The following is an 11958-nucleotide window of genomic DNA, read 5'->3' as shown; positions in this document are numbered from 1 at the left end:
AGCCAAACAGCCACTTCCTTCTCCCCTCTCACACCTTCCCCAGAGGTGGTGAACACAAGGTGGCTGATTCCCTTCTTAAAGTGACAGTGAGGGCCCGCTCAGTCTCCAAGGCTGTGCTTCCGGGTAACAAGGCAGGGTGGCACAGGTGGGTGAGAACCCAGCCCTGGCTAGGCCTGGGGAGGCCAGGGGAGGGGCAGAGTAGCTGCCAGGGTCTGGAAGGACTCCCCCTTCCCTGGACAGCAAGGGATGACGGGCTTCCCTAGGAAAGGGCTCTGTCCTACCCCTTACCCAGCTAAGGAATCTGGGAGGAGAAAGTCCCTGGGAGCGGGAAGCCAGCAAGGAGGACCTGAAAGCCAGCCCAGTGTGCGTGACCCGCCACCAATCTGACGTGGGTCCCACGCTTACACCTGCAACCCAGGCCTCCCCGACAACCCCCAGCCTCACTTGCCCACTGCCCACTCATACCTCCTGATCTACCCTGAACGCACCCCATACTGGGCTCTGCTCCAGGTGCCGTCTCCCTTGTCATAGGTGATGGCAACTGGCTTCTGGCTGCTCAGGACCAAAGCACAGCCACCAGTGCCTCTTCGCTTTCACCTCCAATGCACCAGGAAATCCTGTTGGCTTCCCACCCTGACCAAAGGACCACTTCTTCCCAACACCCCCCGACAATCCCCAGCCACTGCTACATTCTGACTCCAGGCCTAATATTCTCCTGCCTGGAAGAGCAGAAACAATGGAGAATTGGCCTGGCTGGTTTCAGTTCTCACCGCAGTGGCCAGAGTGACACTTTTGAACCCAAGTTAGGCAGGCCACTGCCCTTCTTGACTCTCACAGCCCATGACACCCAGAGTCGACGCCTCAAGGACCATCCATGTCCTGCCATCCCCACCTCCCCTGCCCTCCTACCTCACGTGCATACCTCTGAGTTGAATTAAAAGCAGCAAGATTTGGAGGTGACCAGGAGGAAACGGGCTGGCCCTTGCCGTGAGGTGTGCACAGACAGGGAATGAGAGGCCAGCACTTTAGGATGAGTCCAGGAGTTCAAGACCAGCCTGGGCAACATGGTGAGACTTTATCTCTATCAAAAAAGGAAATAAAAAATTAGCCAGGCGTGGTGGCAGGCACCTGTAGTCTCAACTATTTGGGAGGCTGAGGTCGAAGGATCGCTTAAGGCCAGGAGGCAGAAGTTGCAGTGAACCGTGATTGCACCACTGCACTCCAGCCTGGGTGACAGAGTGAAACTCTGTCTTGATAAATAAATGTTGCTCTGAATTGGTTCCCTGCTCATGTCACTTCAAGGATGCAAACTGACCAGAATGCTGCTAGGCAGCAACAGGTGTCCAGGGATCAGTTTGCTTTGTGTGCTGTGAGCTGGAATCCAGGGTCCAGTGAGAGCCCAGGGTGCTGTCTTAAGGTTGATCTTGTCCACGGTGTGGTAAGGACTGAAGAGACAGCCCTGTCCCAAGTCACCTCTCTGGGCCCTGGTTTGCCCGTGTCAAAGACTCATCATGTCTGCTTAATCCTGTGGTGCTGGCTGGATGTGGTGGCTCATGACTATAATCCTAGCACTTTGGGAGGCTGAGGTGGGTGGATCACTTGAGCCCTGGAGTTTGAGACCAGCCTGAGCAACACAGTGAGACCCTGCCTCTACAAAAAATAAACATTAGCTGGGTGTGGTGGGTTTCGCCTGTAGTCTCAGTTACTCGGGAGGCTGAGGCGGAGAGGTTGCCGTGAGCCAAGATCATGCCACTACACTCCAGCATGGGCGAGAGTGAGACCCTATCTCAAAAAAAAAAAAAAAAAAAAAAAATTAAAAATTAAAAAAATACAAAATAAGAATCCTGTGATGTTTGACACAAACCAGGTTTGGTCTCTGGGGCAAACTGTCCCCTCATCCACACCCTGCAGCCCATAGTGGTCTTCATGGTACCTATGCAGCCAGTCACCCATGGCTCCCAACATTCTTTTAACCCTTTGCCCTTCGCCCAGGCCACCTGTACTGATCTCCACACCTGCCTCAGACCTGCTTTCACCGCTTTCTCCACTACTGTCCCCCAGGCAGGGTGTGAGACTGGTGCAGAGGGGACCTACCTCGGGTGCCCTGGCCAGCATAGCTGCAAAGCACCTAGGGCACCTGAGGCTGCTGCATATCTACCTCCCTAGTCTGAAAGACCCTTGCCTCTCACTGAAAGAAACCAAAAATGTTTAACCTCAGAATAGGCTTCTTAGCCATATTTTGGGATGGTTGCCCAGAGGGCTTGTAGGCAGCTGTGGGCCTGCAACGTGGTCTTCAGTTAGGGAAATCCGCCTCTGCAGAGGAGATGGTGGAATAGACAGCAGATGCACACAGCCTTTCTCTGCAGTCTCCATGTCTGGATCTAGGAAAGACAAACTGAGAGGCGGGACCCCTTTAAGGGTCTGAAGGACTTGCTTACCACAGGCTCCGCAGAGTACCAGCTGTGAGGTGTCACCTGCAGAACAAGACCTTTGCTAGCCAAGTCCCTCCTCTCCCCTTCCTTTAACCTGTTTTGCTGTGCTCCAGGCCTCCCATTATTTCTGTAATTTCAAGATGGTTATAAAAAGTGTCAACCATCTGGCTGTTTCTTTTTTTATATATTTTATATGACTTGTGCACATGTGTGCACATAGTAACTTTTTTTTTTTTTTTTTTTTTTTTTGAGACAGAGTCTTGCTCTGTCGCCCAGGATGCAGTGCAGTGGTGCGATCTAGGCTCACTGCAAGCTCCGCCTCCCGGGTTCACGCCTGGCTAACATGGTGAAACCCCGTCTCTACTAAAAATACAAAAAAATTAGCCGGGTGTGGTGGCGGGCACCTGTAGTCCCAGCTACTCGGGAGGCTGAGGCAGGAGAATGGCGTGAACCCGGGAGGCGGAGCTTGCAGTGAGCCTAGATCAACTGGATGTCAATGTCCCCTCTTCAGGGGTGGCTGTCTCAGTCCTATAACTGCTTCCACTGGAAGAGTCCGAGCTCCTCCATCCTAGCCTTGGTTCTGTGCAGCAAACAGCTCAGCCCTGAGCAGCCCCTGTTCTTCTGCAGGCCCATGGGGCCCACTGCAGATAGGAACCCAAGCAGCTGATTTGGACGGCCTCAATTCCTGGGGCCAAAACACAGGGTCCTGGAGGGCCTAGTCTCACCACTGAGAAAGGGAAATGGCTATAAAAATCCAAAATATTTTTGACAGAGGACTAGAGGCCTCCTCCTCCCCTAAATGCTTTGGCACTTGACACAACCTTAGGGAAAAGGAAGGAAGCCAAGAAGACTCAGGAGTTAAATTTTCTCAGCAGCTGGGCAGAAAAAGAGCTTGAAATTAGAGGAAAAATAAAGTTGTTTCTGCTCATCTGAGTTTGTAGAGTAAGACTTGTGACTGCTGCATTTATTTTTACATGTATGTTTTAATGTTGTGAAAAGGGCCACTTTTGTTCCTCTGTAACTTTAATTACAGCTTACCCTTTATCACAGTAATACAGCTAATGTGAGGTAGTGTCTTCAGTGGATACTATGTGCTAAACCCATTCTCAGTGATGCACATACATCAGTTCCATACTTAACAATCACTTTATGTGGGAAATAACTTGCTCAGGGTGGAAAGGCTACTTACACAGTGAAGCCAAAATTTAAACCCTGACAAAAATTTTCACTTCAGAACCCATAATATTCAGCATTATGCGGAGCTGCCTTCTCCCACACCTTGGTTAAAAAAATAAAATTGAACTGCAAGATTGTGTCAGCAAACGGCAGTCGTCCTTTCTGCCCTGGCAGTGCAGAAGCCGGGAGTTGAACCCATGTCTCTCACCAGGTTAAGCTGACTTGCTAAGTTCGGATGTGACCTCAGAGACAGAGGCTACTCCAGCAATACAAGATGCTTTATTTTTCGGCTTCTACCTATGCCACCCGATCCCTTCACTGGGCCTAACTTACTGAATCAAATTAAGTATATTTCCCTTCAAGTTTCCCCAGGATTCTGGTCTCCTTTGCACCCTACAGGTCTTCTCTAAATGCCCCGGGTTTATCTATCCTTTGGTGAGTTTTCAGCTCTTCTCCTTATTTCTCTGCCCCATCCTGACCAAAAATCTTCAGTGCCTGTTTCTCTCTGACATCCAAATCCCACATACATCTAGGGGTAATTGGTGAATCTGACCTGATGAGTGACTCGTTTTATGAATCCTTTCTAGGATCTCAGTATTTCATCCTATCCGGAGGGAAGGCTCTAAAGAGCTCAAGGAAGACCTCACGATGTCTATGTGTGAGAAGAAACCGTTCACCCCTTCACTATCACACCCTATCATCCAAGCACACATTCCTCTTTCATCCCATAAACCCCAGTGTCACCTGGAGTTACAAGGATGGGGCGACTTATCTAGTAACTGAAGACTCTCAGTAATCTGAAAAAAAAAAATCTCTTCACTTTATAACTCAGGAGACACCAACAAGTCACTTCCGGCAGAGCTCATGGCCACAGTGCAAGTTAAAAAAGGTAAAGCCTTATTGAAAATCATTAAAAGTAATCTTAAAACAATTATTCGATATTAACAGACAATGCCCAGCGGTGCCATGTGGGAGGCAAGCCACCCAGCTGCCAAGGCAAGAGACCAAGGGCACAAGCTGTTCCAGTATAATAAAGAAAATATACAGAATAAGAATAGTTATACTAGGAATATAGATATGATTATATATGAATATCACTAACCATTAGTTTATAGCATTACTATTTATTCCAATATTATAATAATCTTTTTTCTACAATCATAACCTAGGAAAAACCAGGCCCTACAGAGATAGGAGCTGAAGGGACACAGTGAGAAGTGACTAGAAGACCAGAGTGTGAGCTCTCTGTCATGCCCAGACAAGGCCACTAGAGGGCTCCCTGGTCTAGTGGTAACGCCAGTGCCTGAGAAGGCACCCGTTACTTAACAGACCTTGGTCTAGGGGTAGCAGACCGGGAAAGGGAGTCTCCCTTTCCCAGGGGGAGTTAGAGAAGACTGTTCCACCACCTCTTGTGGAAGGCCTGACAGTCAGGCCCGCCCACAGTCATCCGGAGGCCTAACCGTTTCCCTGGGATGCTGTGCTTCAGCAGTCACGCTCCTGTTTCACTTTCATGTTCCGCTCTGTACACCTGGCTCCACCTTCTAGATAGTAGCAGAATTAGTGAAAGTATTAAAGTCTTTCATCTTTCTGAGAAGAGCATAGAAGAAATAACGACGTAAGCTGTCCTCTCTCTCTCTGCCTCGGCTACCTAAAAGGGAAAGGCCACCTGTCCGGTGAACACGTGACTCACATGACCTTATCAATCACTGGAGATGACTCACACTCCTTACCCTGCCCCTTTTGCCTTGTATACAATAAATAGCAGCGCGGTCAGGCATTCAGGGCCACTACTGGTCTCCGCATCTAAGTGGTAGTGGTCCCCTGGGCCCAGCTGTCTTTTCTATCTCTTTGTCTTGTGTCTTCATTTCTACAATCTCTTGTCTCCACACATGAGGAAAAAAACCCACAGACCCAGTAGGGCTGGACCCTACAGTGCCAGACCCTGAAAAGCACTGCTCTGCATCACTTGTCAGGCTGGGCAAAGGCCTCCGTGCCTGCTACCTGAGCTGACCTCAGCTCGGTCCAGCCTGGCCTGGGCCTGGCCAGTGGGAGATGCTGCTGAGAAGCCGGAGCCCTGGGCTGTCCCAGCCGGCCGGCAGGGGGCTCGCTGTCATGAACCCGTCACAGCTGAGCATGTCAAGGTGGGGGCGTGCACAAAAAATATCCACAGATGTTGTGCAGCAGAAATAAAGAAAAATTCTAATCTTTTAAGACAAAAATATAGTATCGCTTCTTGGCCTTTTGGCCAAGATCAAGTGTAGATAAAAACATTGTAAGTCATGATTGCCCTGGAATACGATCAGTATCCTGAGGGAAGAGAGGCAAACCCCCAGCCCATCACCACACACCACAGCTCATGCACTTCAGGTTTTGTGCTCCCAAACAATGCCTAGTCTCATGAGGGCACTGTTGTCTGCACTGGGAAATCATCCTCTGACCTGTTCACAAGTCTTCCAGATGAAGATTTTCAGTGGGTTTGGATCTATTTAAAAAGCAATTAACAGCAAAGAGGAACCTAATCCACTTGGATTTGCCTGTTTTTGAGAGGTACTCCTGGAAGTTATGAAGGTCATTAAAATTAGTATCAGAATAAACAACTTTTTTTTTTGAAACGGAGTCTCGCTCAGTCGCCAGGCTGGAGTGCAGTGGCACAATCTCGGTTCACTGCAACCTCCGTCTCCCGGGTTCAAGTGATTCTCCTGTCTCAGCCTCCCGAGTAGCTGGGACTACAGGTGCACGCCACCACACCCAGCTAATTTTGTTGTATTTTTAGTAGAGACGGGGTTTCACCATGTTGGTCAGGATGGTCTCAATCTTTTGACCTCGTGATCTGCCTGCCTTGGCCTCCCAAAGTGCTAGGATTACAGGCATGAGCCACCGCACCCAGCCCTAAACTAAACTTTCAACTGAACTTCAGAAAATGTTGAACCATGATTTTAAAAAATGTTGCTCACTTTGCTCTCACTAAACCCTTTTTTAAGAGCAAAAAGGTATTTTGCACTGTTAACCAATGAAATATTTTAAAACACTTATTTCATCAACTCATCTGTTACATTTTAAATGTGTATAATATAGAATTAGTATATGTTTATATAACTTAAAATTTTTTAAAAACTGATATAAATGTCCAAATGTTGGGAGTCTTATGACTTTAAGGCCCTGTTCCAGTTGCTATGGCTACATAACAAACCCCTCCAGACTGAGTGGTGTAACCCACCATCTTATTATGCTCATGGGCTCATGGTCAGGAATTTGGAAAGTGCACAGAAAAGATGGGCTGTCTCTGCTCCCTGATGCCTGGACCTCAGCTGGGAAAATTGAAAAACAGGGGAAGTTGGAATCATCTGATTCCTGTCTGGACTGAGTCTGGCAGCCAACATGGATGTTGGCTGGGACCTCGGTGAGGGCTGCTGGCAGGAACACCTACACACGGCCTTTTCCTTCAGCTGCTGGGCTTGCTCACAGAATGGTGACTGGGTTCTAAGCATGAACCCAAGTACAAGAAGAGATAGGAAATGGAAACTGCCAGTTTCCTTAAAATCTGGGCCCACTAACTAGCACGGCATCATTTCTATCATCTTCTATTAGTCAAGCATCACAGAGCCCATATTCAAGGAGATAACCTAGACCCAGCCTCTCAATAAACAGTGTCAAAATCTTTAGGGAGTATGGTGTCAAGCTCCCAGATTCAAAGGCTGTGACTCAACCCAGTGCACTGAGCTGCCTGGCTGTACACAGGTGTCCATATTGATGTAAAGCCCCCAAGCTGCTCTTATCCTCTTGTGATCTCTCAATGAGTTAGCCTTCCCCCCAACCCAGCTCTGACTCCCTCAGACTCCTTTCCAAAAGGAGACCCACAGCCAATTTCTTCTAGCTTTTATCTGGGAGGGACAGGTGGGGGCAGGGAGGGAGAATAAAAGGGGCGAGGCAGTCTTGGCTAAGTGACCTGATCGCAGGAAGTCAGGGCTCTTTCTGCACAGATCACTAGCTGGATGGCTGTGTCTGGCCTAGGAGACCACAGTGAGAACCTGTCACTAAAGCAGGTGCCCATGATGGGAAGAACTGGAAATTATACCTAAAGAGAGAGGCTGAAGCGTTCCTTAAACCACAGAAGAAAACAGTGAAAGTACAAAATGACAACAGCTGTCTTCAAATACTGCTTGTCAGAGGGACAAGACAGAATAGAGGTGCTATGCTGCTCAACAAGGCAAAACAAGAGCAAACGTCTGTCTGAGTTTCAAGAGACTGGCCCTGAGGCTGCACTGCAGCAGTCTAGGTGAGAGATGATGGTGACAATGTGTGGAGGACATAGGCCAGAGAATATTTTTCACCAAGTCTTGACAGAACTTGGTGAAGAACTAGCTGGAGAAGGCAAGAGTGAAGGTGACATCACTTGGATTTTAGGGTTGGACATTTACAGTAACTCCTTAGTTTCATTTTAACTCTCAGATACTGTGATTTGATCAAATTCCAAATTATGACAGGTACCTTTGGGATGACAGGATAAAATTTCCTTTGGAAAGAACCCCTGGGTGAAGGCTGCCAGGACACATGGCCTGGCGTGGCCCGCGTGGGTGAGACTGGCAGATTTACAAGGTCCTGCTATACTCTCCCATCTGTCAGCACAACTTTCACTGCTGCAGAGGCTGTGGCCACTAGATAAACTACTCACAGGCAGTCAATCCCTCCCTATCTCCACTGCCTCACCCCGCCTCTCAGTTACTAAGCAATACTTCCTGGAGAGCCTGTAGACAAAGCACCTGCAGGGTATGGGGACACCTATACACTGGGCCATGGGACAAGGCAGACGAAGAACCTGACCTCCATCAGTTTAATGATCTCAAGCCACACCTTGGGAACGTGTGGATTCAAACATGTTTATTGAGCGAATCATTAGGACAAACAATAGGCTGAGAAAGATGTTCCAAAAATCCAGGAAACTATGGGCCCTTTCCATTAGACACAGAGAGGCGCTGCCCCTCTCCACTCCAAACAGAACAGGAAAAAGGCAGGGGGACTGGGTCACAGTGCATTAGGGAGGACAGGGTCTCTCAGCTTCTCTACCCCAATATCACCAGAGGGAAAGGTTAGGTTAGAAAAACAATGCCCAACTCCTTCCCCTCAGAGCCCAGGGAAAAGCCTGGGGGAATGCTTCATTTTGCTCCTTTTCTCTTTGCCTTTTCCAAATGGTCACATCCTTGAGGTAGGGAGTGGAGCTGGGGAGGGGCCCAGTCATGTCAGAAATCCTATAATGAGAAAGATGAAAGGAATACACAGGACACAGCAACAGGCCAATGGGCAGACCGTCCTCCCCTGGGTTACCGTAAAAGCCCCAGAGACAGCTCAGAGGGCCACCCCCAGGCTGTGGCCTTTCTGTCAATTTGATGAGTACATGGGTTGCCTGCCAGCATTTCCCAAGGACACAAACTCCTCCTGCTCTGGGGACACTCACCTCAACATCCAGCTCTGTAGAATCTAAGAGGTCCAGCCCACGCTCACTGGGGGAAGAGTAGCTACTTGCTTGCTAGAGAGAATGAGGTTAAAAGTCAAAAAGGGGCCGGGTGCGGTGGCTCAAGCCTGTAATGAAAGCACTTTGGGAGGCTGAGACGGGCGGATCACGAGGTCAGGAGATCAAGACCATCCTGGCTAACACGGTGAAACCCCGTCTCTACCAAAAAAGACAAAAAACTAGCCGGGAGAGGTGGTGGGCGCCTGTAGTCCCAGCTACTCGGGAGGCTGAGGCAGGAGAATGGCGGGAACCCGGGAGGCGGAGCTTGCAGTGAGCTGAGATCCGGCCACTGCACTCCAGCCTGGGTGACAGAGCGAGACTCCGTCTCAAAAAAAAAAAAAAAAAAACTCAAAAAGGCCTTTCCACACTTCTATCACTTCACAAACAAAAAAACCAGTTCCTTTCCCAGCCTCATAAGAACAAATATGGGCACAGCAGGCCCCTATGGCACCTCCTGGTAGGGATGTTAGTGTGGACACAAGGATCGGGCCTGACTGCAGAGCACTTCTTGGCCTGCTGACTGAGCCCCTTCAATGCCTTTGGTTTGGAAACCAGAAAATGGATTTTTCCTGAGATGTTAGGAAATAATATTTTAACAGAGGCCTTGCTCTCTAGTCTCTGGTTTGAAGGTATCATTGTTTGGTTTCTCCTTCTAAGCACAAGACTCCCCTGTTCTGTTCTATTCTGTTCTTTTTCCCTCCCTGCAGAGAAGAGAACAGAACAGAAGAATAACAGAAGATGCAGAGCCTGTAATGGACTGAATATCTGTGTCCCCCCAAACACGCACGTTGAAATCCTTCCCCCAGTGTGATGCTGTTTGGAAGTGGGGCCTTTGGGAGATGATTGGGTCACAGGGGTGCAGCCCTCATGGATGGATGAATGCCTTCTAAGCCCAGGTCAGAGAGCTAGCTTGCTGTTTCTCCTCCAGGTGAGGATACAACTAGAAGCCAGCAGTCTGCAGGCTGGAAGAAGGCCCTCACCAGAACCCAACCCTGGGACTTCAGCCTCCAGAACCGTGAGAAATGAATTTCTGCTGTTTGTAAGATATCAGTCTATGGAATTCCATTACAGTAGCCTGAACTCAGACATAGCCCCTTTCCATGTATAAAGTGGTTTTACCTTATATTTTATGTAAAAGGTCCATTTTATTTATTTTTGAATTGTTGATTTTTTTTTTTTTTTTTTTTAAGAGACAGGAGTTTACTGTTACCCAGGCTGGACTCCAACTCCTGGACTATTGATCCTCCTGTCTCCACCTCCTGAGTTGCTGGAACTACAGGCTAACAGTTCTGTTTTAAAGATGAGAAAATGGGCTGCACGCAGTGACTCACACCTGTAATCCAGCACTAAAGGAGGCTGAGGCAGGTGGATCCGCTCGAGGTCAGGTGTTCGAGAATAGCCTGGCCAACATGGTGAAATCCCACCTCTACTAAAAATACAAAAAAAATTAGCCAGGCATGATGGCACACGCCTGTAATCCCAGCTACTTGGGAGTCTGAGGCAGGAGAACCGCTTGAGCCCAGGAGGCAGAGGTTGCAGTGAGCCGAGACTGTGCCACTGCACTCCGGCCTAGGCGACAGAGAGAGACTCTACCTCAAAAAATAAAAATAAATCAAAAATAAAGGTGAGAAAATGCAGGCTGAGAAGGGGTAAAGTGCTAACTTGACATGGAGTTGAGGACTAGCACTCAGGTCACCTCACTCCAAATGCCAGGCTTTTCCCAGTACACCAGCAGCATTTCCTCCTGGGGAAACAGGCTAGGTTAGAAGGGGAGTGAGGGAAGGACAGGGAGGGGAAGTCCTCTAGTAGGGAGAGGGAGGACAGGGGGTAATGTGTTGGGAGGAGAGACACTGAAAGGGGCTGCCACCTGGACTGAATGACCTCCCACCTCCAGCATTAGGACTTCCAATTCCTAGGAGGTTCAGAGGCAACAACATTTACTTAGGGATTGGGAGCAAGAGTGCTATTCCAACCTTCTTTGGTATTTGTAATTTCTTTTCCTTATTCTTTACTAAAAGTAGAGTCTAAGCAAGTCCAAACCAATGTATAACCTGTCCTCCTTTACTCTAGATTCATTCAGCTTTCAGAGACCAGGGATCACCGAGTGGGGAGAGGGGAAGCACCCTGGCTTCTCTTTGGCACATCAGCCCCTAGTTCTTGAGAGAAAGGGCAGGGTGGTCCACTCACCATGTCTGTATCCTGCCGTTCTTCACTCGACTCATCCTGAATTTCTAACTCTTCTTCCTCATTCTCTTCCATAAGGCTGAGTCTGATGTAGGGGCAAAGAGTCAGGCTTTTCAAACTGTTCTTTGAGGACCCCTGAGAGTTTCTCAGACATTCGGGGTGGGAGAAGTTAAGTACAACATAGTAGGTTTCCAGATTGTGCTGACAGGAAGTGCTCTGTGGCTAAAACAAGCCCAAAAAGCACCCACAGAGAGGCAATGGGTGAGACAGGAATCCCCTTACAGTGGGCAACAGATCTGAAGTGAAGACAGGAGATGAGAGAAGCTCACCGCATCAGCTGGTTGCCCAGACCAGGACCTGAAGGGTTGCGTGGAGTCTGGAAATACTGTGGACCCAAGAACCTTGACCTCTGGGTGCCTGCGAGGGGCTGACTGCTGGGAATGAAGCAGGATCAATGATGGGATAAAAATCAAGAGTAAGAAGAGGAGGATGTAAGGCAGCTGGTGTTAATGGGGAGAAAAGCTCAGTGTTGGGAGAGATGCATTTTAAAGCTAAAAAATGGAGAAGGATTAGAGAAGAACCCAACAATGAGGGACTGCTACAGCAGGGTTGTTTCTGTTACAAAACAGAAACAGCAAGATGGAGGTAGCCAGACAC

At 48.7% G+C, this 11958-nt stretch overlaps 1 protein-coding gene across 11 annotated transcripts in view; it reads right to left on the bottom strand.

Annotated features, from left to right (window-relative positions):
- Positions 1–8467: 8467 nt before the first annotated feature.
- Positions 8468–11958, bottom strand: part of STAG3 (STAG3 cohesin complex component) — a 39114-nt gene continuing 35623 nt past the window's right edge. For 5 of the 11 annotated variants that reach the window (XM_005549211.5, XM_015447143.4, XM_074034524.1 and 2 more), the window contains 4 exons: positions 11631–11735; positions 11305–11386; positions 9061–9132; positions 8468–8854 (listed from right to left, as the gene is read on the bottom strand). In XM_005549211.5, the coding sequence (XP_005549268.1) occupies positions 8846–8854; positions 9061–9132; positions 11305–11386; positions 11631–11735 (268 nt within the window). In that variant the 3' untranslated portion in view covers positions 8468–8845. The remainder of the gene's footprint in view (positions 8855–9060; positions 9133–11304; positions 11387–11630; positions 11736–11958) is intronic. The other 6 variants (XM_005549212.5, XM_074034522.1, XM_074034526.1 and 3 more) reach the window with 2 other exon arrangements.

This window comes from Macaca fascicularis, chromosome 3 (genome assembly GCF_037993035.2).
Source record: "Macaca fascicularis isolate 582-1 chromosome 3, T2T-MFA8v1.1".
Classification (NCBI taxonomy): Eukaryota; Metazoa; Chordata; class Mammalia; order Primates; family Cercopithecidae; genus Macaca; species Macaca fascicularis.
Note: the sequence above shows the minus strand (reverse complement) of the source record. Positions and strands in the feature narration are given on the sequence as shown.